Here is a 27,312-nt window from a genome sequence, read left to right on the forward strand (position 1 = left end):
CCGCGGGCCCTGCGGGCCGGGCCTCCTTCGTCGGTTGCGATGGTGCCGGGCCGCTGACTGCGGGTCGGCAGAGCGCTCGGGCGCGCAGAGTCGACGCGCTTCCGCCCGGGGCGGCGGGGCAGGCGGAGCGCGAGAGTTCATTCCTGTTGGACCTCTTAAAAGCTCGTGCACGGTTGGGGTTCAGGATTCGGTGTCGGGATAGGTTCCCCCTCGTGCGGATCGCGAGGCCGGTGGGCTTTTGCTTTCCCTGTCCCCACTGCCCGGCTCGGAGGAGGCACCTCCGCCCCCTTGAGAGAAACGGTCCACTCTGAAGAATCTATACCTGCCGTTATCTGTAGTCATCTCGTAATTGTCGAAGGCCCGCGCGGAAACTTGGCCTCAGCCTACTACGGCTTTGTGACTTGTGTCAGGTTAGCCAGAGGGCTAAATGGAAACAGGAGAAAGTGCTTCTGCGTATCCCTTGAGAATGGTGGTGGGACTGCCAGGAACGGCTTTTCACTTCAGTAAACGTCTGAAAGGGAAATCGTAGTAACTTAAATAAAGGGGTTCAGGGCTTTGATAAGTTATGCTTAGAAAGACCCGTGTTTTTTAGCCACAAACACCTAGACGCTAAATAGTAATATCTTCGTAATGGAAATTTCCAGGGATGTGCACAGATAGTCATAGATTTCTGAAGTAGTTAATAAGATGCATTTAAACAAGCTGTCCGTTGAAGGGCTTGTCAATGTTTTTAGCGGTATTCAGATCTCTAGCCAAAACGTTTGACACATGCAGGGAAGGTCCACAGCAGATGCACTAGAAACCAACTTTTTCATTTTTTACCCCACTACTAGGTAAGGGACCTGGAAACCAAGAAGTGACTGCTCATCTAATCCGCTAAAGCTATGTTAGCAGATTGGAGGTAGTAGCATTTTCATTACAGTGACTAAAATTTCAGCACTTTACCCCAATCATGTGGCAGGAGTACTGGCTATTACTGAAACTTGTTCAGTTCCAGCCAAAGTTGGGGGAGGTGATGTACATTTGAGAAGTCATATGTTTGTTTAGAAGTAGGTGTGATAACACTTAAAAATTCTAAGTCAGTTTAGAAGCCTCACACCATTGAAGTTATTACAAGTTTTGGATTTTTGGCATGTCTTTGGGTCTCATGTTGCTTAACTCAATCCCCACAGGACGTTAAAGCTATCTGGAGCAGTTTTTATCTGGGATTCAAAGTTGTTATTGAAGAAGCATTCTCTTCTAGTTAGAAAATGAATTCGATTCAGAAGCCCCTAAAGACATGGGTACTTAGCAATGAAATAGTAAGTAGGCGTTAATTAACTGCCATTTTTCTCTTACAGCTGTTTGCAGACAAAGTTCCAAAGACAGCAGGTTAGTTCCTTGTAAGTTTGAAAAAGGTAGTCCAATTTTACTTCTGTGTGTGCTGTGTATATGTATTTTTTAATTGTTTATTGGGGTAACATTGGTTAATACAATTATATAATTTTCAGGTATACATTATAATTTGATATCTGTATATTGTGTGTTTACCACCCAAAGTTTAGTTTCCTTCAGCTATCATATTTGATCCCTTTTACCCATTTCATCTTCCCCCTCCCTCCCTTTTTTTTAATAGAAAACTTTCGTGCTCTGAGTACTGGGGAGAAAGGATTTGGTTATAAAGGTTCCTGCTTTCACAGAATTATTCCAGGATTTATGTGCCAGGTATGAAATGTACTGATTCGGGTTGTGGTTTAATCTGAGATTGAGCCAGTACTATTCAGGATGTGTGTGTATGAGCCGTTCTATTTTGGTTCTATTTGGGCCTTCTAGTTAGTTTAAAGTTGAGTTTGCAGTTTGAACCTTACAGACTTGGTTTTCTGAACATGTTGCCGAAAGTGATAGGTTTCTCTCTTCCACATTCACAGGGTGGTGACTTCACACGCCATAATGGCACAGGTGGCAAGTCCATCTATGGGGAGAAATTTGATGATGAGAATTTCATCCTGAAGCATACAGGTCCTGGCATCTTGTCCATGGCAAATGCTGGACCCAATACAAACGGTTCCCAGTTTTTCATCTGCACTGCCAAGACTGAATGGTAAGGGCAGAACCCAGCAGCAGAGGCAACTAAGGAATGTTAATTATTTGCTTTAACCTCTCTTTGCTGTTTGTGTCTCAGTAGTAGAACGGTGTGTGTACCTAAAAATTCAGGTAGTTAGCTGTAGAATGCATGGTACCATTTATAGTAATGAAATAGTGAACTTAACTGGCTAGTTCAAGGATCGATTGATCCTTTTTTGAGGGTCCATTCTAAATTTGATTTTCCACCTGTGGTGGTGATGATTTATGGCATTGCCTTTTTCTTTGAGGTAAAAGGATAAAATGTTTCCACTATTTAATGAAGGCTGGATAAGCCACTCTTCTGATGTTCTCTTGGTGCTGATTAGTGTGGCAGTTTCTCATCGTAATGCAATTGCTTGTTTGTCTTTGCTCACTGGTTATAGTGACTGTTCTTGTTCGCAGGTTGGATGGCAAGCATGTGGTCTTCGGCAAGGTGAAAGAGGGCATGAATATTGTGGAGGCCATGGAGCGTTTTGGGTCCAGGAATGGCAAGACCAGCAAGAAGATCACCATTGCTGACTGTGGACAACTCTAATAAATTTGACTTGTTTTATCTTAACCACCAGACCATTCCTTCTGTAGCTTGCGAGAGCACCCCTCATCCCGCCTGCTCGGAACACCCTATTATAATCGGCTCTCGCTGCGGTTCTTTGGGTTCCGGGTTTTCCTTGTACCTCCACGTCTAGCTGGGTTGCAGAGTTAAGTTTATGATTATGAAATAAAAGTTAAACAACAGTTGTCTGTCCTTGTTTGGGTTAAGGTGTTGATGTAGGCTTCATTTTAAGCAGCAGCAGGTTCTAAGCCACGTGCTATGTTTGCTTAATTCCACAGAGTACTGTGTTTTGCTTCCCTGACCCAAGAATTAAATGTCACTGAGTATCTTCAAGGTAATCTGAGTGGAATACCGAAGGTGAAACGGGGACCAGGTTGGGCCAGTGCTCCTTGAAGAAAGTCCCACTTGGCATGTTCAGAGGTATCTATTAAAATTAATGTTATAACAAGTTGAAAACCATGACTTGTTTTAGCAAAGATTAATTTGAGTATAGTCTAACGGTACACCCTGATGGAAGCGGAAGGGCCCTTGGGCCATGGTCCTGGAATCACTGGAGCTGTTGGCAGTGTAGATAAATTAGAGGTTTATAAGGATGCTTAATCGTCCATAAAGTTGACAAAATTAAGTCTGATGGCAAGAGGCCAGGTGCGTGGTGCTGTGCAGTTTGCTGAGATCACCTGGCCATCTCTGCCTCAACCACCGAAACTCCAGTTCTAGAGCCCAGTTATTTCCTCTGGTTAAGGCGCCTCTCCAGTGTCAGGGTTGTGCAGGCACTTGCCCCTTATCACTGAGACTTTGCAGTCCTCAGGCAAAACTGACCAGCCTGAACTGCAAGGTCTAGTTTAGCTAGGTTCCTCTTGTGAAGATGGCCTTTAAAACGGTGCAAGTGAGCAGTGATGGGAATTGGGGGTGCGTAGGCTGAAGGTGAAGATGCAGGTTAGGAACACCTGCGATCTCTGCAGCCCCCCTTCTGCACTAGCTGGCCTCAGCTCCGTTGTCCCAGCAATCTTTTTTGTCCTAATGGTGTGAGGTGATGCTCTTGACCAGGTAACCTGCAACTTGGCAGGCTACTGGCTGGTTCCTTCTGCACTAAATAGTGTGGCCTCCCTGAGGTCATGTTACTTGTGTCCTCTGAGTGATCATGCAAGGGCTGATAATGTCCATGAGGGACAGTGCCCAAGGGGAGAAGGACATCCTGCAGCAGCTTCATCTTCCTGTGATAAGTGAACATACACAGCTAGTCATCAATTGTATTCGTTCACCCAGTAAGTCCCTGTCAGGCTCCCATATCAGTGCTGGGGGCTGGGAAGCGGTGGGGAACAGAAGTGCGGAGTTGCTGGCTTAGCTTTTGGAGGTAGAGGCAGACCAGCCACCAAGTTTGTGATAGGCATGTGGCATTAGCATGTGTGGTAAGTTGACATGGAAAGATTGAAGCAGAAGGACCTGTGTTCGCATTCCAGCTGCAGAGGCTGTCACCTGGCCGCCCCACCAGGGATTCCCACAGGAGGTCCCCACACCAAGGAGTGGTGTGTGTAATCACTTGTGCATTGCGCATGCTGCCTGGTGGGGTGAGGGTTGGACATGAAGTGTTGCTGTGAGTGCCTAGCGTGGGTGTGTTGCCAGGTCTTGAGCGAGGGAGCCCCTGGGCTTTTGTGCAACTCGGCCGTGAGTCCTGGTGCCTACACTAATTCTTGACCCAGAGGCGGCTCACAAGTAGTGGGGTGAACTATGTGAAACTTTGAGGTACACCCTACCCTTGTGGGTTCTCCAGAATTATGAACTTAAAATTTTTCATTGAGACATACAGAAGCATATTGTGTTGGGTATCTCTTGTGTTTCAAATTACCCCAGAACATAACGATTTTAAGCAGCACCTCAGTTGCTGTGGGTCAGGAATCTGAGCACAGCACGGTGGGTCCTCCGCAGTCAAGGTCTTGGCCAGGCCTTGGTCATCTTGGTCTCCAGTGGGCAAAGGTCCCTTTTCTAGTACACTCATGGGTATCAGCAGATTGTTCCTTGCCACAAAGACCTCACCAACTATGCAGCTAGCTTCGTGCAAGCATTAATCTGAAGGCCAGCATGACGAGGGTCAGTCTTAAAATCTAGTTACAGAAATGACATTTGTCTCTTGCTGTGCTTTGTCAGCCTATGCTTGCAGAGGGGACTAGAGTACGTGTACTTGGGTCCGGGGAGCACCAGGGCCAGCTTCAGACGTTGCTGACCACATCTCATGTACAGACCAGGAGGTGAAACGGGCGCCACAGCAGACTTGTCAGAGCACCTGGGCAATAAAATGAGTTCTCTGGTCACTAGTTTGGGAGGGTCCCCAGGTGGGATAACTGTTTCTAACAGGACAGTAGCAGTGGTAGAGGCAGTGGCCTGTCTGCAGGGAAGGCATCATCCAGTGAGGACAAATGGATGACTAAGCGTGTCTATGTCCCTGACACGAGGGAGCTGGGTGAGACCCAATTGCTGGACTTAGGGTGGCAGATAAGGCAATTCAGAGTGTCCAGGGGCAGGGCCAGCAGGCTTCCCTACGTCGCGCTCTGGACAGGGAGTGGGCGTTCTTCGTGATCTTGGTACCTCTCCACCAATGCTAGTTTCGGGGAGTGCTCGCTCCGCCGGCGGGCAGGGGTTGACGGGTACAGTTGTCCGGCGGAACTGTGGAGGTTCCGGTGGGACCAGGTTTGGCCGGATCCAGAGCCCGCGCTCTATCAAACCAACTGCCAGCTTCCGATCTCGCTTTCCTTTCCTGAGGCCGATTGTTGGGTTTCTCTGGCCAGTTTTTCTAAGTCATCATTTGGGGAAATGTCCCTTTGGAGCTTGACGCGTTTGCTGCTGGTTCCTTTAAGGGTATCACTCCCAACAGACATGTCAGCAGAGGGATGGCCCTTGGGCTCTAGAGCCAGGTGTAGAATGTCTGAGATCTTAGTCATGCTGAAGCTTCGCAGGGTGGGAGTGGGAGTGCGGGTGTGGAGTACATTGCCCTGTGGTTCCGGAACATACTGGCCACATTTGACTTCATTTCCGGTGGAAGCGAGGCAGCCATGGTGCTCATACATGGTGCTCTGAAGTTGCTTCTGCGTTGGGTGTCGACATCACCCGCAGTGTGAGTTAGGGAATAAGCCTGCGGGCTGTGCCGGCCAGGCTGGTGCGCAGTGTCACTACCTTAAGGGGCTTGGGTATCGCACGTCCAGTATAGGGCTTGCCATTGTCACCTCTCAGTAAGAACTGTCAGGAACCATGAGAAGTCTGCATTTCCCAGAAGGGTGTCCCGCAGTTCTCCAGGAGTCAGGAGGTGACCCATCAGTGTTCATTGGTAGCGAGGAGTTGCGGGCTCACTCAGGTCACCACATCACGAAGGAGCTGTGAGGAGCGGGCAGCGCAGGGCGGTGTGGGAGGGTGGCGCCGGCTGGGGTGTTGGTATGACAGTTCAGGGTTTCCGGTGCACAAGGTTAGACAGACATAGGGACCCCACAGCCCTTTCCTTGGTGGCCTTGACCAGAGGGCAGTGGCAGCAGTGGCTCTAAGGCAGCGGGGACAACCTGTGCCAGAGGCCAGTTGCTGGCCATGATGCCTGGCAGGCGGATGTTGGCTTCACCTCTTGGGATGAGAACTCCCAGGCCACCTGCTTCCTCTTTGTGCACAGGAACGAGGGAGTGGGACGGTCAGGCCACCCAGGGCAGGCGGGCTCCCTAAATTCCCTAAACTCTCCTTTAAGGCTAAAGGCCATGTCGTCCTGTTTTTCCCATAAAATTGGGCCAGGACTGTCCCTCTTCAGTAAAACAGGTTTGGCTAGAAGAGTTTTGGGGTCCAGGTTTGGCAACAACCAACTAGCCCGAAAAGGCCTCACCGTGGACACTTCGTTTTTGGCTTTGGGAAACGACTCCATGAAGCTCATCTGGGTGTACGTGCGCCCTTTATGCTGGCATCAGATGTCCCAGACCTCAAACTGGAGTTTGGGCATACGGCAGCTTTTCTTTGACACCTCGTGTCTCTGACAGGCTAAAAGCTTTAGTAAGAGCTGTTAAAACACTGGTGTGATAGGCTCGCTCTGTGCAGGGTTCCCACAGGCCTTCAGCGTGTAGAGAAGCCGATCTGGGAAGCGCAGCAGCAAAGTGAGATGGGGCTGCCCATCTGTTTTTCTTCACCCCCACGTTTGGTCAGGGCACCGTTTGAACACCAGTCATTTCCAGGAGGGATCTGAGTTATATTTGTTGGTAAAGCAGCTATGTTATTGGGAATGTCTTATAGATGATATTTGCAAATTCAAATGGAGTTGAACAAATAATGTGGAAAAAGACACAAGCTCGTACACAGATGGGTGGCTGTGAAGCTGGTGATGAGGGGAGGAGTCAAAAGTACAATGTCCCAGTTATAAAATGAGTCAGTCCTGGGGACATGGACAGCATGGTGACTGTCCGTAGTAACACTGCAGTGCATATCCGAAAGTCGCTAAGATCCCTCCCTAATCTCAAATGCACAGGAGCAACTACGAAGCTGTAATTCTCTGAAGTATTTGAGAGCTTGCTTTCCAGCATGTCATTAGGCTCAAGTACTCTTGTAAAAATTCTAAAAAAAAAAAAAAAATCTCATCGTAAGAAAAACAATTCTGTAGCTGTATGATGACAAATGTTAACGACTTATTTTGATCGTTCTGCAATATATACAATTGTCAAATCATTATGTACACCTGAAACAATGTATGGCCCTGACACCAGGAGTTGTAACTCCTTATATAAATATCATTCTTTATCCTCAAGATGCCCTACAATGGACTTGTCTCAAATGTATCCCATTCTTCTCGGGCCTTCTTTTCCTTAAAATCCTCTCCTGATGTGTTACTGCACACACCTGTGCCTTGCTTTTTAAAATACAGGTCTGGAATTACTTTTAAAAATTTTAGATGTTAAAGTAGAGTGGCTCTTTAAACTTTTCAAAGGAAAGCTTTATTTTAGAGATATTTGTCATGAATGAAGTAGTATGATGGCTGGGACATGCTTTAAAACAAGCCAGAGGGAGGAGGTGTGAGGCAAGGTGGACCATTTGTGGGGGTGAGGCTCAGAGCACACGGCTCAGTTGCTTTTTTTTCATTAGAAAAAAAATAGTCCTGGGGGGCACTATGTAGTAAAATAACTACACTACCAAAAGGAAATAGATATTTGAAACAATTACTTATGAAATTTTAGTAAAAGACCCCTATTCTGTTACTGCCTTCTTGTCTGTTGCTACTTTGGCTTCTGAAAACTACTGGAAGTTCACACAAGGATAATTGTGGGTGTTCTAATGTAGAAACTTCTTCAAAATATACGCCCAGATAATTCAATCTGAATTTGAAAATTTCTTGTCCTCCCTTGTAAATCAAAAAGTTCTTTACAGAACTCCAGATGCGGAAGGAATGATAGGGTGTCACCAGGTGGCAGCCCTCCTAAAATCCTGGATCTGGGCAGTAATGATTGATGGTGGCTGAAACTCAGGAAAAGCTGACCAGTAAACTCTGCAATGGGTGGCGTGTGCCAGTGGCACTTGAACCCACCCACCATTAGTTGGTGTTCATATACATGACGGTGGGGGTCGGGAGCTCCCTGATGTGATGAAACAATAGAAGTATAAAATAGCACTTACAGGTTATTTTTGTGAAAAAGCAAAATGTGATGAAAAACCACTGTAGAGCACCGTCAATTTATAGAAAATATAGGGAACAGAGAAAATTGAATATCATTAGGATGCATCCAGTAAGATCCACACTTAGAAACGGTCTTTTTTTTTTTCCAAAAATTAAATTACAAGAACAGAATGACGAGAAACCTATAGATTAAAAAGAAACATCAAAATGTAAGACATAACTTTTACCTGCATCCTGGTCCAAACCAACCAACTATAAAAAATGAGATCAGGGAAACGTGAGTACTAACTGGGTAGTGGATACTATGTGTCTTAAGACGATGGTATTGTGATGATCTTCTAAGTGCCTCATCTTTAGAGACACGCTGAAGCATGTAGACGTGAAAATAAGTCATGTCTGGAATAGGGTTCAAACCAGTCCACTAGGAGGAGCCTCAGGTGTGGGGACACAGGTAAGACAAACTGACCACGGCAGTGACTGCTGGAGCTGGAAGATGAGTACACGAGGGCTCATACTATTTGCTTTATTTTTGAAAATTAGTTCTAAAGTTTAAAAATGAATTTTGATAGTGGTGTATTATAAAACACTAAAAGTTTACCTTTCTTAAATGAACACTTCCAAACAGAAAAATATAATTTTCAGATGGACCATCAACTGGTACATTAACTTAAATTTTGTTACTTAGAAACTGACAAAAATAATTTTTAAAATATACAAATTACTAAACGTTACCATATAAAGACCACTAAAAGTTAGAACTAAGCCAAAAACAGAAAACTGATAAATTTAACTTCAATTCTAGGTAAGAGGGTAGGCTCTGAAGTCAGCCAAATCTAGGTTTGTATCCTAGTTCTGCCATTTTCCATCTACTAGCTCAATGTTTTCTGGTAAACCATTTCATTTCTGTGAGCCTATTCCCACATCCTTCAAGTGGGGCTGATAAAATTTCTGGGTCAATAAAGCACTTGGCATAGGGTCTGCCACATAGTAAATGCTCAGTAAATCCAATGATCCCACTATCCCATTTCATCAATACTAAATGCACATTTTCATGTTCTAACATCTCTGAAATCGGCATGAATCATATTGATGGAATATCATGGTTTAATTGGCAGCTTTCTTCAGTGGTATGTAAAATAACGGTGCATGCTACAAATGAATAGCATCTAAGATTCAACATAACATAGTATTAATCATGGTAAAGCTACATTCCCAATTTAAGATTATTCTGAATATATGACCGATTTGAAATCTAAAAAATTTCAGAGTATGAGCAAAATAGTTCCAACACATCATGAACAGAACAGTTTTGAGACATTATTTTTGTAAAAAATGGTTTATCAATTCCATTTTTGTATAAAACACATGGGAGAAACCTAGCCAATCCACACACAACTGCTGCCACAAGAAAAGTTACTTTTATCAAACTTCGAGTTTAAGAACGTACAAATGTTTGTTTTGTCTACAGTAATTGTCTATGCTTTTCCATTGAACTGCTTTAAAATTCCACATATCCCCATTATTTCTTCTGTCCCAGTTACAGTACAATGACGGGAGGCAGAGGGCTGACGGAAACAACTCTAAGCAGTTTTCTGCTGTCCCTTCTTTCCAATCAGAGACTTGTGGATGTGCGGGATCACACCTAGGTTGCAATAAAGAGAAACAGCGTTAAGAAAACGTTCAGTACCTCAAACCAAAAGGAGCAAGTATACAAAGAATGACATTTCACATCTGGATCCTGTCAAGTCTATACCAAAGGGTCTCTATCTTGGTCTGGGAACCTGCCTAAAACTCTGTGTAAAATGATGTCATTTCATGTGATAAGAAGAGTAACCACAGCTTTCCAGAGGTTCTCCAGCGGTGATCCAAAAAGGATTGAGACACCAACTTACAGCTCACCTTCACTGATGCTGACTCATCTGATTGTCTGTATTTGGGAGGTCATCATCACATTAAGCAATTTCTCAAGATCATTTTCAAACACAGTTTGAAGGGTAAGGGAAATATTTTTTTTTAATGAGATCACCTCAGAGATGGTCTTTTTTAAAAAAATTATTACTTATGCCTACAGTACCTAGTCTTCCTAGGTGGTCTTCCATCCAAGCACTAACCAGGCCTGACCCTGCTTAGCTTCTGAAATCAGACATCAGGCTTGTTCAGGGTGGCATGGCCACAGACTGTGGCCTGTGGCTCCACTGGGGCGCGAACCCAGGACCTTCTGCGTGTAAAGCAGACCTACTAACCACTACACTATGGAACCATGTCTGGGAAATACTCTAAACACCAGGTTTAAAGTGTCATACATGAAATTTTGATGTGGAGAAGAAATATTTACTCAAGATGATAATAAAAAGAAGCCTGGAACTGTAACAGAGCAACATGGAATTTAGGTTTATAAATTTTCTAGCTGGCTGATCAGACATACTGGATCACTGATCTGAATTATGTAACAAAGACCAACAACAATCTAGGCTAAAGCGGTTGTCACATACCGCCTCCAGCTATGGTAGCCTTGATAAGAGAATCCAGCTCTTCATCACCACGGATCGCAAGCTGCAAGTGACGTGGCGTGATCCGCTTCACCTTGAGATCCTTGGAAGCATTACCTGCCAGCTCCAGCACCTACAGAGTGTCAGCGAGATAACACATCAAAGGGTGAAGTGTGTAAAGATCTGAAGTGTGTAAGTGTAGCTCCTCAACTATAGCTAAAAAGATCACTATAGCATCTGTACATAAAACAAAAATACGTAGAAACCAACAAATTACTTTTTTAAATTTCTATAATGCTTTCACAGAGCTCATTACTTCATTTGGCCTTTTTATATTACATCCATTCTCTGCAAGAGAACTAGAAAGGCAAGCAAAAAGCCACTCCTGTAGGAAGGACAAAGGGTAATACTATTCCTTAGCCAAGATTCTTTCTAAATGTCTAGAAAAAGCACGTATTTTAATAGCCATGTAGTCGGGTTTTTTTTTTTTTTGTATAGGCCTTAATGGCTGGTATCTATTGCTTAGCGCTCGTAGAAAAATTTAAAAATGTAAAAATTTCTCATTCAGTTTTTAACATCACTGGGCCCTATACGCTATAGGCAATGAGGTAGAAGCCCTTTATAAACATGGAAATGTTCAGCTAGAGGAATTTCAAAGTCTCAGCTAGGCATAAAAATGCATTTTTATTTCTCTGCCTCCATAGGCTACACTGGCATTATAAAACCTTCGATGGAGGTAATACAACAAATAGCCCTCTGAGTGGTGGGAAGCCTCAGCACCCACCTCCTCCACGGGGCTCTGCCCAGCCTGGCATCAGTATCTGGAAAGCTCCCCGGGTGATCCTAAGCACAAAGCCAAGGTTGAAAACTGATGACCTCTATTCATGACTCGATTTCCTTTACCTCCACTAATGACTAAAACTCCAACAAATACCTGAAAGTGTTGACTATAAGTTCTCAAGAATAAAGAAAATAGGAGTGTAGATGGGACTTGAACATTCCGAGGCAGAAGACTGCCTCCATGAGTGAACAATGCCTTTCTGGAAAGCCCACCGCTGAACAGATAAAAAGTTAAGACTGGTGAGGGAGAAAGGGGAAGAGCGGGTCAACTAGTCCCATGTTGCCGACACACACAAAACCGATGGGCCACCTCGAAACTACCGCTAATGCGATGTGACATCTCCAGTGGGACACAAATGACCGGGTGAGGTGAGTGAAATGACAGCAACGATAACATACAGGTTGAATCTAAATCTTTCAGCCCAGCTCCCAGCCACATCTTAACCAAAAACCTTTCTGTTTTTGCTAGGTTGGCTATCTCCACACTTGACTTGCAGGCCACTCAAACTACTTCCCAGGCTTGCAGTACAGCTGAAGGAGTCTCATGGCTTCCCATTTGTTTTCCTGGGAGGATGCGGGTCGGGACGGAGGAAGTGGTGGTCCCCGGCCCAGTAATTAAGAACTCCTGCTCAGTTAGCTTATCTTCCTGAAACCTGAAACTGAGCAAGATGCAGCATTCTATGCATACATCCATGCACAGAACTGGGACGATTAGGTCTTTTTATCAAATTGCATATTATATAATATATGTGATTTTTAAGAAGTACCACACTAGCAAACCTTTACCCCACCCCCAAATCTTCATTACCTAAGAGGTTATTCTATATCACAATTATCACCTACTGATTACAGACCTACTTCAGAGTTCAATTAGTTAACAGTACAATATTTGAATTATTTTACATTCCTTTGTCATGTCACTTAAAAACATAGATTGCTGACCCTTAACTTTAAAAACGAGTACACCGAGGTTCTCTGACGCTGGTAGCGGGTAACAGGCTGATCGAGACACATCTAAAACCGCTACTAAAGAAACCTGTGAGCACATGGCTCTCTGTTTCAAAGCCTTACTCCACGGTTTCAGCCCGTTAGTCTAGGTTGCCTTTTGAGTTTCGACAGATAACACGTTCCCCCACAAACCTCAGCAGTGAGGTACTCCAGGATCGCAGCGCTGTACACAGCAGCAGTGGCACCGACCCTTCCATGGCTCGTGGTGCGAGTTTTCAAATGCCTGTGGATGCGGCCCACGGGAAACTGAAAGAGAGGCCGCGTGAGTGGGGGGCACCGAGGGGTCTCAATATCGCACACTGAGTGCACTCAAGGTGAAGAGTGTGAGTAAAGCATAAAATTATTCTTATTACTTAACGCCTACAGCACCTGGTCTTCCTAGGTGGTCTCCCATCCATGTACTAACCAGGCCCGACCCTGCTTAGCTTCTGAGGTCAGATATCGGGCTTGTTCAGGGTGGCGTGGCCCTAGACCATGGACCGTGGCTCCACTGGGGCTTGAACCCAGGACCTTCTGCGTGTAAAGCAGACGTGCTCACTGCTACACTATGGAACCACGTCCAAAGCATGAAATTTGAAACTATGGTCACCCACAGTAGAAGCCACACTAACTGGCAGTTAACAGTTCCTAGGGTCTGTGTGTCGTATCCTAGTAATCAGCCCCAAATCTTCATGCCTGCTTTCACCCTCCTGAGGAGAAAATAAAAGTTAAAACAGACCACCACAGGGTTTTGTGAATTTCCTTCTGGCGTGTCATTATAAAACAGAGAAACTGCTGTGCAGGGATCGACTGCACAGGCCACACGGCCTACGAGTCCCCTTCGAATCGCATTGACTCCATGCACAGTAGCCTCGGGCAACTGTGAACTTCCAGCACCTTCCTTTAGTACCAAAGCCATCTGTCCTTCCTCAGTTTCAAGAGGTGACCTGAGAAGAAGCGACACCACTGTCTCTGTGACTTCTTTCCTACTGAGAACAGGCACTTTGTTATTCCCCAGGTACCCTAATCCTACTTGTCTGTGCCCTTGACTCCTCCACCAACTCTCTCGGGGACCCTCCTCATGCTGTCACTGGCTCCATCATTCCAGCAGCTCTGATCACGTGCTTTCCCCTGGCTTCTTTCCTTCTGCACACTTTTACTTCCTGTGTCTGCGGCAACTGCTGCTAGTCACAGTCTAGGTGTCCCCTTCCAAAGGCAAACCCCGAGCTCTTATTCTCTTATCACTCATTTTCTCCCAAACTTGGCTTTGGTTCAGCACCTTTGAGGGCCAGAGGTGACATTTTAATCACCAAATCTATTGACTACTTCTAGATCGCACCCTTAAGGAAAAAAGGCATGATTTTCTTTTACTGGTTTACACCTTCCCTAAGTAGTTCTGAGCTCCCAAAGAGCTGGATCCTGACTTCCTGATGCATCCTCAGTGACTGGCGTGTTGTCACAACACGTAGTAGGACCCCCAAAACCATTTATTCTTAGCTGCAGATATTACAGAGTTCCAACACTAACTCTGAACTCTGACGACTACTCAGGCTTCTCTTTTTCTGACTCAAATTCTGTGTGTTTCTGAAGGTCCACCAATGTCCTCGTGTCCTTTCTTACATTCTACTTAGGGAATTCATTCATAGTATCAACTACCAATTTTACAGAAATGATTTTAAATTTGTAATTCTTTCGATCACCTTGGCAAGCTGGACTCAAATCTACAACTTTGGGGCATTTTCTCGTGAATGTTTTTGTGGAACTTAAAAGTGACTCCACTTAAATTCTGAAATCTCATACCTTGACCCTATCGCAATGCCTCGGTCCCTTCGGTTGTAAGCCTTACAGAAACCTCTGACTTTCCGCTCAACCCTACACCCCTCCTCCTACGTTTCGGGTGCACACACTTTGCTTCCTGTTCCTTTCCATCCCACTTTGATCCAAGTATGTGTTACCTTATTCCTAAAACCACTGCGGTAGCCTCCATCTGTCTTCCAACACCTACTTCAAATTAAAGACACTTCAAATAAGTTCTGAGATTTCTGCAATTCTCTAAAACACAGAACGTACCCATCAAGTCCCCTCCCCCTCCCTTTAGTACCATGTCATCTTGCTCGAAAGCTTTCAATAGCTCACCACTGCCAAGAGCATAAAATCTAAACCTTAGCAGTCTGGCCTTTAAACTTTCCTGTTTACAAAGTGTCTCTTATATGTACAGCATAATTCTTACTCATCCAGAGAAATCTGAACTTGTGGATTAAAGACGCAATTATTCAAAAACATGCAGTTTGAAAATATTTAGTGCTGCGAGTATATTATTCAGTTTAAAATTGAGACTACAGGAGAAATATTCAGGACTCATGGTTCATTATTCTACCCAAAACTTTCTCATCCTGAAAGTTAATGCACTACTACAGACACCTTCTTCAAAAGAAAAACCTCAGCATAATCATTTCAATGATACAATTTATAAAAGAACCAGAAACATAATTACAATCTAGAAATAAAAGATTTTAAGAGCAAAATTACCAAATTCATTTAAGACCTCTTCATAACTTGTTTTCACTTGGAAGAAAACACAAAAGACAATTGCTTTGTGATATAAATTTTGGCAAATTTATCTCACTCAGTATTAAAGATCAGTAGTACCTCTTTGTAATTAATGGAACATCTATGGGTCATAAATTACCACAGTGAAGAAAATAATTTAATGTTTTACAATGACATTACCTGCAGTCCTGCTCTCTGTGAGCGAGACACTGCCTTAGCCTTGGCCTTCCCACTGTCCTTTCCAGCTTTGCCTCCAGCCTATGTGAAAAAGAGCTCCAGATGAAGAGTTGAAAATGCTTTTCAAAATTATTCGGGAAACAAATTTTTTTCTAGTTTTAGTTCCGGTAGTTAAAAAAATCTAAGGGATCTCCTTCAAATTTATGTAAGTTAACAATAATGTAAATACATATACAATACATATAACAATATACATGTGTTATAACATGAAAATGAGGTCATACTTTATTTTATTTTTAAAATAATTTCTAAAAACTTGAATATACTTTTCAAATTTCAGACTGAAGAATCTTCAAGTCAGTATTTCAAATGAAATAACTTTTTTAAAATGTAAATATATATAATTTCCACAGAAACATTCAGAACTTACCTGTTCGAGGAGTAAAAAGCATAAAAAAAGAAACCTCAAAAAGTTAAACAGAATTACCATACGATCCAGCAATTCCATATCTAGATATATATACTCAAAAGAACTGAAAGTAGAGACTTGAACATATATTTGTGCACCTATGTTCACAGCAGCATTATTCACAATAGCCAAAAGAAGAAAACAGCTCAAGGGCCTACTGATGCATAAATAAAATATGATCTATCTATCTATCTATCTATCTATCTATCTATATAATGGTACAGTATTCAGCTGTAAAAAGAAAATCGTGACACAGTATAACATGAATGAACTTTTAAGACATTATGCTAAGTGAAATAAGCCAGTCACAGAAGGACAAATATCATATGATTCCATTTATATGAATTATCTAGTTAAAATCATAGGGACAGAAAGTAGAATGGCAGTTGCCAGAGACTGGGGAGAGGGGTGGAATAGAGAGTAACTGTTTAATGGGCACAGAGTTTAAGTTTGGGAAGATGAAAAACTTCTGGAGATAGATGGGGAGTGATGGTTACACAATGTTAATGTGATTAGTGCCACTAAATTGTACACTTAAAAATGGTAAATTTTATGTTATGTATATTTTACAATTAAAAAAAGACTTTCAAACTTATACTGAAGGAGTTAAATACTACTTTTAACTGATAGAAAAATATTTCTTAAATAATCTTAATGTTTACTAATAAGACATGGTATATAAATGCAAAGAAATACAGCAAGTCCTCAAATAATGCTGTTTCATCCAACACTGTTTTGTTATAACATCAAATAACTCTTGTTTATATCAATTAGCCTATGCTAAAATTGGTTTCCTTATTTGTTATGCGTCGTTTTGCTTAAAGTAGCTGAAACTACCCACAATCGTTGACTAAACTATTATGCAGCCATTTCAACAAATGAGGTACAGATGTGTGCAGATAAGGACCAACCCACAAAGCAGTTCTCCGTGAAAAAGGCAAGGTATATGCAAGTGCAGTGAGCTCCTGTTTATGTAAAAATGGAGTATTACAGGGTGTGTACACATACATTTAAATAAGCTATAAAAGTTATTTGCCTCTGGGGGGAATAAAAATCTGAGGAGAGGGAAAACTAATCTTCTCTTTTGAGCTATTTAATTTTACTATTTATTATTTCTTCACTGTAAAAAAACTAGTTAAAGAATTCAGTTTACAAGATTGGCTGTCTGAGGGTCTATATTTTAGACGTAGAGGATAAGATCTGAAATGGCATATTTTCTTTGTAATGCTTACTTTAAAAAAATTTTAAGCTAAAAATCAAAATGTATAGTCCCCCTAAGTGCATGTCTCAGTTGACTTAATACTTATCTCTGAAAACTATTTAAAAAAAAAAAAAAAGCTGTGGCAGGTGTTGGCAGCAGGAAAAATAGTCTAACTAATTCATATCTCTTTCTTACACTTAAAAATGTAGCAAGAGACTGACTTAACAGAGAGAATTGAGGATCTCTTGATTTCTCCCAGGATGCCTCCTATTTTAATAAGGAGTTTAATAGTAATTTCTGACCATACTGCTTTACAAGAAAAAGTGCATAATTTTTTGAGGTCAGCTCAAGTAACAATATATGCTTCCTTATTCCTCAAAGAGACCTTTCAGCTCTATTTGCCCTGGAATAAAACATTTAAAATTCTCTCAACTGGTGCACGAGTCTAAAATTGTAATCACTGCCGCTCTAGGGCTGAATTATGAAACAAGAACTAGTTATCAAAAGCCACCAACTGCAAAACACCCCAGGCTTGCCAATTTACTCTTCTTAAGCAATTTTATTCTTACTGTTTCAATCCATCATATTCGTTTTATCTGCTTATTTCCTTTTGAAGGAACTAGACATGAAATCAGGTTTTAAAAACAATACGTTAAATTGTTATTGCCAAGGTTTAGAGACTGCCGATACACTTCTTATACTTAGCAAAACGCAACTTTTATGGCATCAAACACGTGTGAATGTAACCCTGTACAATAAGTAACTGCTTTATTTTCAAAAGCCCCTCGCACTCGGTGCAGACCCTCCAACTTTGCACGTTCACGGCAACACAAAAACACAGCGCCACTGCACCTGGGCACAACGCACCCCGGTGAGGAGCGCGCGCGCACACTTCACCCGGGAAAACCGGGAAACCCGAAGCCCAGGGTCAGTTTCGCATCTGTTTAACTGACGCAGGCTCGCATCCCGTCGAGTTTAAAATCTCAGAGCTTGAGCGACAAATCAGGGCCTGCGGGCTTTTAGCTGCTGCTAAAGGGACACCACCTACACAACAGGTCGCTAGAGATGAAAGGCGTGACACTAGGAAACCAGCTCGAGCCGCTCAGCTCCCAGGCTGGACGTGCCCTACGCCCCGTGCGCGGGTCACAAGGCTGCGGCCCAGGCGCCGCACCGGCACGCGCCCGGTGACGGAGATCGGGCCCGCGCCGAGCCCCGGCGGCGCTCAGGCCCGGCCGCGCGCACCCCTCAACCCCCAACGGCCGAGTGCCATAGCCCCGCACGCCCTCGCCGAGCGGCCTCTGGGGACCAAGCACCGCCCCTTGGGACTCGGGACTCACTCCCCGACCAGCAGACGAGCTGTCGCCCGCCGCCCCCACAGCCCTCACCATGGTCTCGGCCTCTCCCGCCCTCGCTCCTTATTCGGGAACGCCGCCCCGCCCGCAGCACCGACCGCCGCCGCCGCCGCCGCTGCCGGAGCCCGGACAATAACCGGGGCCCGCCTCGCGCCGCCCCGGCCAATGGTCACTCGCCTTGCTGGTTTGAACCCCGGCTGCTGCCCAATCGCGCGTCTCCTTCTAGCCTGCCCCCGCCTCCGGCACCTCCTCCCTAACGGCTGTTTGTTTTTGCACACGGCACATGGGGGCGGGGCCTCTGGCCGCTACAGGGACGCGCCAGTGAGCGAACAGGGGCGGGTCCACGCGCCGCTCTCCGCCTGTGTCCACGGCCCGAGCCTGACGAACGGAGGGACAGACCAATTAGAGTGGAAGGCTGCCGAAAGTTATCCAATGAGAACATCGCCCGCGAGCAAGGAAGGCGGGTCGCCTGGAACGACGGCGGGATTAGCCAATGGGGGGCTATTGGGTGGTTTTCCCGCGCCTTCTCGGTGGCGACTCAGGTTTCTGAGAGTTGTTTGGGAGGAAACAGCTGTGGGCGTCGCTTCTCGCGTGCGCTTTCACAGACTCCCAGGACTTCTTGGTGTTACGGGGACTCCAGTCGCTGCGGGCACTGATTCCGGGTCGCAGCCCTTCTCAGCGCCTTCCCGCCGGCTGTAGGTTCCTTCAGTGACGCCCGGAGAAAGAGAGAGACAGTCGGGAGTGGGGTTGGCGACCCGTTGAGGGAACAGCACAGGGGCGGTCGTGTCCGCTCACGGCAGCCCCCGCAGGCCGACCCGCGCCGGCCCAGCGCCCCGGGCGTGTTCTCACCCTGCGTGGCCCTAAGTCGCGACTGCTGCTCGCGGTGTCTGGCCGCGGCGGGCGACCAGCCGCCCACGGGCCGCTTCCCGGGCTGCCGCTTCCCGGGCTGCCACTTCATCAGCGTGTTCCTGTGGGCGGACTCGTCCCCGGTGTGAATGGTCCGACGCGGAGGAAGCACCGTGGCGCACGCGAGTTCAGAGTCGAAATGTGTTTGTAAAACGACGACCGAAAAGTACGGACGGGCGTGGGGAAGGAGAGTCCGGGCAGCTGGAAGGTGGAGCCGCGTGCCCGGCTTAACAGGAAAGCCGCGATGGACGGAGCAGAGTTGGGAGGTAACTGCGTGGGCCATAGCCGTCGTTCCCCGCCCCTGCCTTCGCGTCTCTGGCCTCAGCGAATGACGTCCGAGAGACCTCCCAGGGCATCTACCTGTGCCGTTCCGTGCAATCCCCGAGTGCCTCCTGTTGGCAGGCACTGTCCTAGGGACTGGGGGTTCGGGGCCGGCAGAACAGACGTGTCCCTGCCTTAGCAGCCCTTTCCGGCAGGGCAGGAGTTAGAGCAGCAAACGCACGTGTAGATCACGGTAAGTGCTGGTGCATGAAGGGAAAGAACTGGGAGAAGCAGAGGAAGGTAATGGAGATGGGGTGGGTGGTGGCGTTCCAGAAGGAGAGAGACTTGTCTCTGTGACGGACTGAAAGAAGGCTAGTGTGCCCGCTGTAATTTTGACCGGATCCCTCCTACCACATCTACTTACTATCTCAAATCTGGCTTTTTTGTTTTTGGTCCATTGTCATTGCTTTAGGTTAGCCATTGTCATATCTCTCCTGGGTCACTAAAAGCCTGTTAAGCTAATGCCTCATCGTTTTCTTCCTTCATTCTACTCTCCACTTTTTCTAAAATAACCTCATTGACTTCAGGACAAAACCCAAATCCTTAGCATGGCATAGAAGGCCCTACATTTTTCTGGTCCCTGCCCATCTCACGTTTGTTGCTTCATTTGACCAACCCTAAATTCCATCTTGGCGTTTGCTCATACTTTTGCCTTTCCTTGAAACAGTCCTCCATCTTAGATTCTCCCTGGCTAACTTTTAATCATCCTTTAAGTGTCAGCAAAGACATCAGCAAAGACTTCCTTTACATCATCCCCCCTGGACATCTCTAACTTGGACTAATTGCCCCATAGCCCAGTGTGTTCTGCTATCATCAGTCCTTATGCTGAATTGTATTGGTTTCCCTCCGTGCACAGAAGTCTTTTTTAGGTCATCACTGTTTGCTAGATACTGTACCAGGGACCCTGCAAATATCACTTGGCAAATGAAAGGAAACTAACACTTTTTTAAAAGCCACTTAGTTAAACTTAGTTAAGGGTGGTCTATGGAAAGACTCGAGTTTGAATCCAGACCCCTTCAAGTACTAGTTGTGTGATCCAAGTGAGGTATTTCATATCACCCAGTCTGCTTTGTCATTTGTAAAACTGAAAATAGCAATACTTATATTACAGGTTTTCAGTGAGCACTAATTCAGTAATAGGTGAAGAAGTACTTAGCACTGTACCAAGCATGTAATAAATATCCAATAATTATTAACTTCTTTACAGGATATTCATTTTCTTACGACTGTCCACCCCTCAGCTTTCATGTCATTGATCAAGACTAATGAAAATGGAGTTATGCTGAAAGAAAATAGTTCTCATCACAGACAAAATAATCTTTTTATCGTTTTATATATCCTGTTTATAGATGAGAGAAATACAATGAGACCCACAGATTGAAGAAAAAAGGATGAAATTTTTCTGGTTATCTGTGAACAGAGAAACTGCCTATTAACAAAGTGTGTTAGTAAATAAAGTCCAGTTTCCAGTGAGCTAGGGTTTCAAAGGGCAGTATGAGTTTATATGGAACACCAGTCTAACCGGGGAATTTTAGGCATTAGCATTTATAAATAATAAACTACCAAACATTAACAAATTATCCCACTTAGCTGGGTTTAACCCAATAAGTTGTAGTCTAATGGCTCTCAAAATGTGGTCCCTAGACTGGCTGCATCAGCATCACCTAGACCTTGTTAGAAGTGCAGATTCTGACCACAAACCCACACCTACTGAACAGAATGTGGAAGTGGGCTCACCAAGCCCTCTAGGAGATTTCTGGTTAGAACCACTGGTAGAGTATAAACTATGGTTCATAGTTCCAAAGCTATTTCAAAACTGAAGCACTTTAATTCCTCAGCTCCTGAGTGTTGACTGATCAGTGATCAGCAGTCTCTTCCCACAAACTGTACTTTGCCCAAAAGATCTGCATTGCCCTAGGTTGCACCCCTTTTCAGGGGCAGCCCACCTCCAATGACTGGTGAATCTTTGGCCTTAATTTGGAACAACTCTGAAGGGCCATTCCAGCTCCAGACTTTCCTTTGTGATTAACACTGACTTGCTTGAACTGCATCGCAGCTCACCTCCCTCTACTTAATCCTGCCTCCTTCATTTTCTCAGTAATGTTGCCAAAAGCATCCCACAGGAAACTTCCGAAGGCAAATCCCCATGTTAGAGTCTGTTTCCTGGGAAACCTGACCCAAGACAGCGGCTTTTCTCTGCAATAACTTAGCTTTTGAGTGAGCCGTATATTCACATGTACAAAAATGTAATGGTATAAAGGGTATACATTGAAGACTTCCCACCCCTGCCCCAGTCATCATTTTACCTCTGCACAGGCAACCAATGTTTCCAGTAAAAGTGTTTTTGCCTTTGGGGAGAAGACAGACTTAATGATTACATAGATTCCAGGATTTCTTATCCTGTTTAGTTTTGAATTCTCTTTTAACACTGAAATATTCTCCAAAGTACAAAGTCTTTAAGAGAAATTTTATTTTGGCCCCTCTTGTAAAGGACAGCCAGATTCTCTCCCAACCCCCCCCCCCCCCTTTTTTTTTTTTAGACATCCCTGGAGGTTTAGGCCAGATCTCAGTGAGAGGGCAGCTACTTCCATGAGCCAGAATCTGCCTAGTTCTGATTAAGTCAATCAGGATACAGAATCCACCTACCTACACTCAGCTTTGTAATGCTGACTGAGTGCTCGGACTGCAAACACTTCTGCTTTGCCTTCTGCTTCCCTACTAGGCTTTGCCTAGAGCAAGCACTAGAGGGGAACTGCAAGCTAAAGTTGGGAAAAGAGACTTGCTCCTCTTGTCCTCTGAGCATCACCCAAGCAATGCATTTTCCTCTGGCAGCAGTGCCTTCACTAGCAGTGGCTGAATCCATTTGACAGCACTTGCAAAACAAGCCAGCCTCGTTGCTCCCACCCCACTCACCAGCCAGCTCTTTCCTCAGAATTTTGAGTTCCAGCTTCATAAGCCCTTCTTGTAGGTTTCTGAGATTTTCCCTTTGCTTCCTTAAGGTAGCTGCTAGTTGTTAACCTCCATAACACCTTAGAGTTCTCTTTTTATCCTTTAGCAGTTAACTTTATATCCCGTTAGAAATACTTTATATTACTTCCTTCTGTTCAAATAACTGGTCCATTTTCTGGAAACTGGATGGACCTTGTCTGATCAACATATGATATATGTATATATGTATTTAACTTTGCATTATGGAAAGTTTTAAACATATACAAAAGTAAAGAGAATAGTACAATGAACCTGATGTACCCCTCACACAACTGCAGCAATCATCGGCTCATGGCCACTTTTATTTTATATTCACATTCACATCTACCCCATCCCTAAATGGATTACGTTGATCCAAATCCAAAGTAAAGGAAAGGGGCAACAAATGTTTTTACAGAATAGTTTCTTTACAAGAACTTTGGGTTTTCTTGAATTTGGACGATGTGCATGTATTACCTGTATGCACAATAAAACAGAAAAATTAAACTCAAAGCAAGCAAGAGGAAGAAAATAAAGATTAGAGAAGTACTGAAATAATGAAAAAAAATCAATGAAATGTAAAGGTGGTTCTTTATAAAGATCAACAAAATTGACAAATCTTTAGCTAGACTAACCAAGAAAAGATTCAAATTACTAAAATCGGAAGTAAAAGAGGAGACACCATTACTGACCTTACAGAAATAAAAAGGACTATCAGGGAATGCTTTTGAACAACTGTGTGTCAGCAATTTAAATAACCTAGATAAAACGGACAAATTCCTAGAAAGATACAAACTATCAAAACTGACTCAAGAAAAAAATAGAAAATGTGAGTAGACCTATGGCAAGTAAAGAAATTGAGTTAGTAATTGAAAACCTACAAAGAAAAGCCCAGTAGTCATTGTCACATACTACCAAATATTTAAAGAAGAATTAATACCAATTTATTATAAACTTCCAAAATGTAGAAGAGGATGGAACACTTCCCCATTCATTATATGATCTGCTATTACCCAGAGACCAAAATCAGACAAAGATATTACCAGGGAAAACTCTACAAATCAATATCATTTATGAATATCAAAACAAAAACCCTCAACAAAAACTAGCAAAACAAATTGAGCAATATATAAAAAGGATTATATACCATTACTAAGTGGGATTTATTCCAGGAATATAAGGTTTTTTCAATATAGGAAAATCAATATAATATACCATATTAATAGAATAAGGGATAAAACACATGATCATCTCAACAGAGGCAGAAAAAAAGCATTTAACAAAATCCAACATACTTTTATAAAAACAACTAGGATTAAAAGGGAACTTCATCAATCTGATAAAGGCCCTCTGTGAAAAACCCACATCTAATATACTTAATGGTAAAAACAATACTTTCCTCAAAGATCAGGAACAAGATGATATCTACTCACCCACTTTTATTCATCACTACTGAAGCTTCTAGTAAAGGCAATTAGTCAAAAAGAAAAGGCATGCTAATTGGGAAGGAAAAGGTAAAACTACCTCTTTGCAGATAACATGATCTAGTATATGGAAAATGCTATGGAATCCATTAAAAAAGCACTGACACTGATAAGTGCAGGATACAAGAATAATACACAAAAACTAATTGCATACACTGGCAATGAGTAAAATGAAAATAAAATTAAAGCATTTCTATTTACAGTAGCATCTAAAAGTAAAATACTTGGGAATAAGTTTCACAAAATAAGCACAAGACTTATATACATCTAAAACTATGAAACATTGGTAAAAAAAAAAACAAGATTTAGTACAGTCCCAGCTTCTTGGTAGAAATTGACAAAACTATCCTAAAATTAATATGGAAATGTAAAAATCAGAATAGTCACAATAATCTTGAAAAAGAATGAAGTTGCAGGACACATACTGCTTGGTTTCAAAACTTACTACAAAGCTACAGTAATCGAGGTGGCATACCGGTACAAGGATAGACATACATCAATGGAACAGATTAAGAGTCCAGAAATAAACCCATACACCTACGGTCAGTTAATATTTGACAAGGGTGTCAAGAAAACTAGATGGGGAAAGCAGTCTTTTCAACAAATGGTGCTGGACTCAAAGAAAATTTGCTTTCTTCTATTCATTCATTCATTCATTTACATAGAAAATGAACTGGCAGTAAATGAATCGGTATGCTGAAGTGTTCCCTCAGAGTATGGCCTCTGAAGGCTGAGTGGTAGTTACAGTGTAGAAACACTGCTGAGGAAAACCCCAAGAATCCCTGGCACACTTTGTTCTGTCCTAAGTCCTGTCCATAAAAGAGAAACCTTGAGCTGACAAAGGACTGGGAGAGCCCAGAGGTTGTATCCATAAGATACTCACAGTCCCCGCTGGAAAAGGTGCGGGGTCAGATGAGGAGCAGACAAATGAGATCCACTGTCCTGGTGACTCACTTGCCTGAGCGATGTTGTCAGCTGGGTTTTTCCTGCCAGAAAATTGGCAGCCTATGGACTAGAACATTCCACATTGTTGACAATAGCTCCCCTTCCCTCAGAAGACTTTTCTGCCATTTTTCCTGAGAATGTAACATGCTTTCTTTTTTTTATATCATTTATGCTAGAGGTAGAGACTACCTTTATATTCTGAATTCTGCATTACAGGGGACATGGCATATAGCCACAAAGCCTCTTTCTAAATTCTAAGCCAAAGCTTCAAGATCAGGAGCAGCTAAGTGTAGGCAGGGTCAGGACTTTTTTTTATAAAAAGAGAAAAAACACACTGCAGGTCACATAAAAAAACCCAACACTTTATTCCTAAACTGAACAATGGTTTCATAACCCAGAAGCTAAGAGCACCTGGATCCCTGGATCCAATGGAATGAATTCTCAGCAGAGAATCACTTCATTTAGTGACTTACTAATTTTAAATGCAAGTTGTTTACCTAAAAGGGAAATACACAGAGTAGAACAGATCTATGAAGCGTAACCAGCAAATGCTGTTTATCAGAACTCAGGAAATAAAGACATTTTCTCTATAAACTCCAGAGGCCCAAGAGTTTTTTTAAATACCACTAGAGAAGATGAAGTGGCCTGTGCCTGATTGAGTGAAACCTAAAATAATGAAGAATTAAATTACTTTTCAATTTAATTTCTGCATAACAGTTGGTTTTGTGGCACAGTTAATAATAAGGCACATATGTTAGAAAATACCATAGGAAATAGCCATCAACATCCCTAACATGAACTCCTCGTCATTTAACCCATTGAGCTAATATGAACAAATTTCAATATATATTAATACATAAATACATGTGACGGCCACTTTACACTGTTGAGATTTTAAAAATTATCAGAAGTTTTCAAAAGGCTGCATGCTAGAGTGTTCAGCAGTAGTTACCTTTAAGGAGCGGGTTTGGAGAAAGCATGTGCATTTTCTTAGTGATCCTCCACTCACATTTGTTGAAGTGAGTGTGCATTAATTTTTATTATAAAAAAGTTTGGAGGTTATAACTGCCAAAAAAGACACCCACCAATTATGAAAGGTACTGAATAAATGAGGCAAAGGACAGGACAGTTTTGAGTGTGGGATAGTCTAAGAGCCCTTGCAGGGCTTCTTGGTAGGGTCCTGAAAGTGAGAAGGGAAGCTGAGTCCATCCTCCCAGCCTCAGTTCTGAAAATGACCCCTGAGAAAAGGGATATACAGTTGACTAAATGGACCAGTTCTCATTCTTATTTATTAACTTGGCTATTTCTTGACCTGACACTTAGGATAGGGAAAATATAAAATAGCATAAAAGGAAGTATTTTCAGGTTCACATGGCTCCATGACATTGATTTCATATTGAGTCCTATATGGTTCTAGTCCACTCCTGCAAGATGACTCTGGTAAGGGAGACCATGGTTTTAAGATACACAGGGTGCCATGGGAACTCATAACTAAACTGGGGACCCCACGCTGTTCACGCTGGTAGAAGACTATACAGCATGTTAGTTCTTGGTCATTGGTACAAATGAACCAAATCAGCTTGTTTTACTTTTTTAACTTTGAGGAACTATTTTAATTTTGTTCTCAGATACCGACTGTATCTTGAAAACACTGATGAGTGTGGCCCCCATTTCTACATCTGACGGCTCTTCTGCAGAAGCCGTCACAGGTCATGCAGACCTGCACGGGGTACCTGTGGGCCTGTCACGGGTTGTCTCAGGCTCCTCGCATCTGAGCGTTGCCCCTTCTGTGGCGGTGTACCAGATAAGAGAACTGGTTTATGTGTGTGTTCACTGTTGCCACTAACTAACTTCGGGACCTGAACCGGGTCCACTGAGAGGTCTCCATAGAGTACCATGGAAGTTGAAGAGAAGTCACATCCCACTTAGGAGTATCTTATCGTTTCAACGGGGCTGTCTCTTGTAAGGAGTAAAGGCCCAGGTCAGGAATGAAGATGCAAAGAAATTACCGCTTGGATTGAGCTCTGCTTATTAGCTAGGGAGACGGGTATACTCGGGCTGCATGGGGAACCTGCCTGTCACCTCTCTTGAGGGAAGCATGGCAAGAAGCACCTGCCGGACCTAGTCCAAGCCCAGTGCTGGTGCTCACCAGCTGTGAGTTTGGGGCACACACCCCGGGATGAGTCCTCATGCCTCCCAGACCCTAACGGCGTGATGAGTGATGCCACAGGAAAATGGGAAGAACACCGGCCAGGGCTGAGTGAACTCCCACTCGCTCCTTCCTCCTCCACCAAGGCCGGGCCCACTTCTTCCCGGGGTCTGGGGAAGTGGTTGCTTAGGGT

The 27,312-nt window shown here is 43.7% G+C and overlaps 2 protein-coding genes and 1 pseudogene across 2 annotated transcripts in view; 1 reads left to right on the forward strand and 2 right to left on the reverse strand.

Annotated features, from left to right (window-relative positions):
• Window positions 1-882: 882 nt before the first annotated feature.
• Window positions 883-2,838, forward strand: PPIA (peptidylprolyl isomerase A). The gene is made up of 5 exons (XM_011384762.2): window positions 883-901; window positions 1,341-1,371; window positions 1,616-1,704; window positions 1,908-2,080; window positions 2,506-2,838. Exons 3-5 carry the CDS (start codon window positions 1,696-1,698, stop codon window positions 2,636-2,638), a joined length of 315 nt encoding a protein of 104 aa, XP_011383064.1. The 5' UTR covers window positions 883-901; window positions 1,341-1,371; window positions 1,616-1,695; the 3' UTR covers window positions 2,639-2,838.
• A 5,953-nt stretch (window positions 2,839-8,791) lies between these two features.
• The window catches only part of LOC105308756 (histone H2A.V), a 28,461-nt gene continuing 9,940 nt past the window's right edge, over window positions 8,792-27,312 (reverse strand). Inside the window, exons 2-6 of the mRNA XM_011384763.2 lie at window positions 18,381-18,409; window positions 15,329-15,406; window positions 12,752-12,865; window positions 10,775-10,904; window positions 8,792-9,924 (exon numbers count right to left, since the gene is read on the reverse strand). Coding sequence (XP_011383065.1) covers window positions 9,863-9,924; window positions 10,775-10,904; window positions 12,752-12,865; window positions 15,329-15,406; window positions 18,381-18,383 — 387 coding nt within the window. The 5' untranslated portion in view covers window positions 18,384-18,409 and the 3' untranslated portion in view covers window positions 8,792-9,862. The remainder of the gene's footprint in view (window positions 9,925-10,774; window positions 10,905-12,751; window positions 12,866-15,328; window positions 15,407-18,380; window positions 18,410-27,312) is intronic.
• Window positions 12,977-13,092, reverse strand: LOC111733704 (annotated as a pseudogene).

This window comes from Pteropus vampyrus, unplaced genomic scaffold (assembly GCF_000151845.1).
Source record: "Pteropus vampyrus isolate Shadow unplaced genomic scaffold, Pvam_2.0 Scaffold620, whole genome shotgun sequence".
Taxonomy (NCBI): Eukaryota; Metazoa; Chordata; class Mammalia; order Chiroptera; family Pteropodidae; genus Pteropus; species Pteropus vampyrus.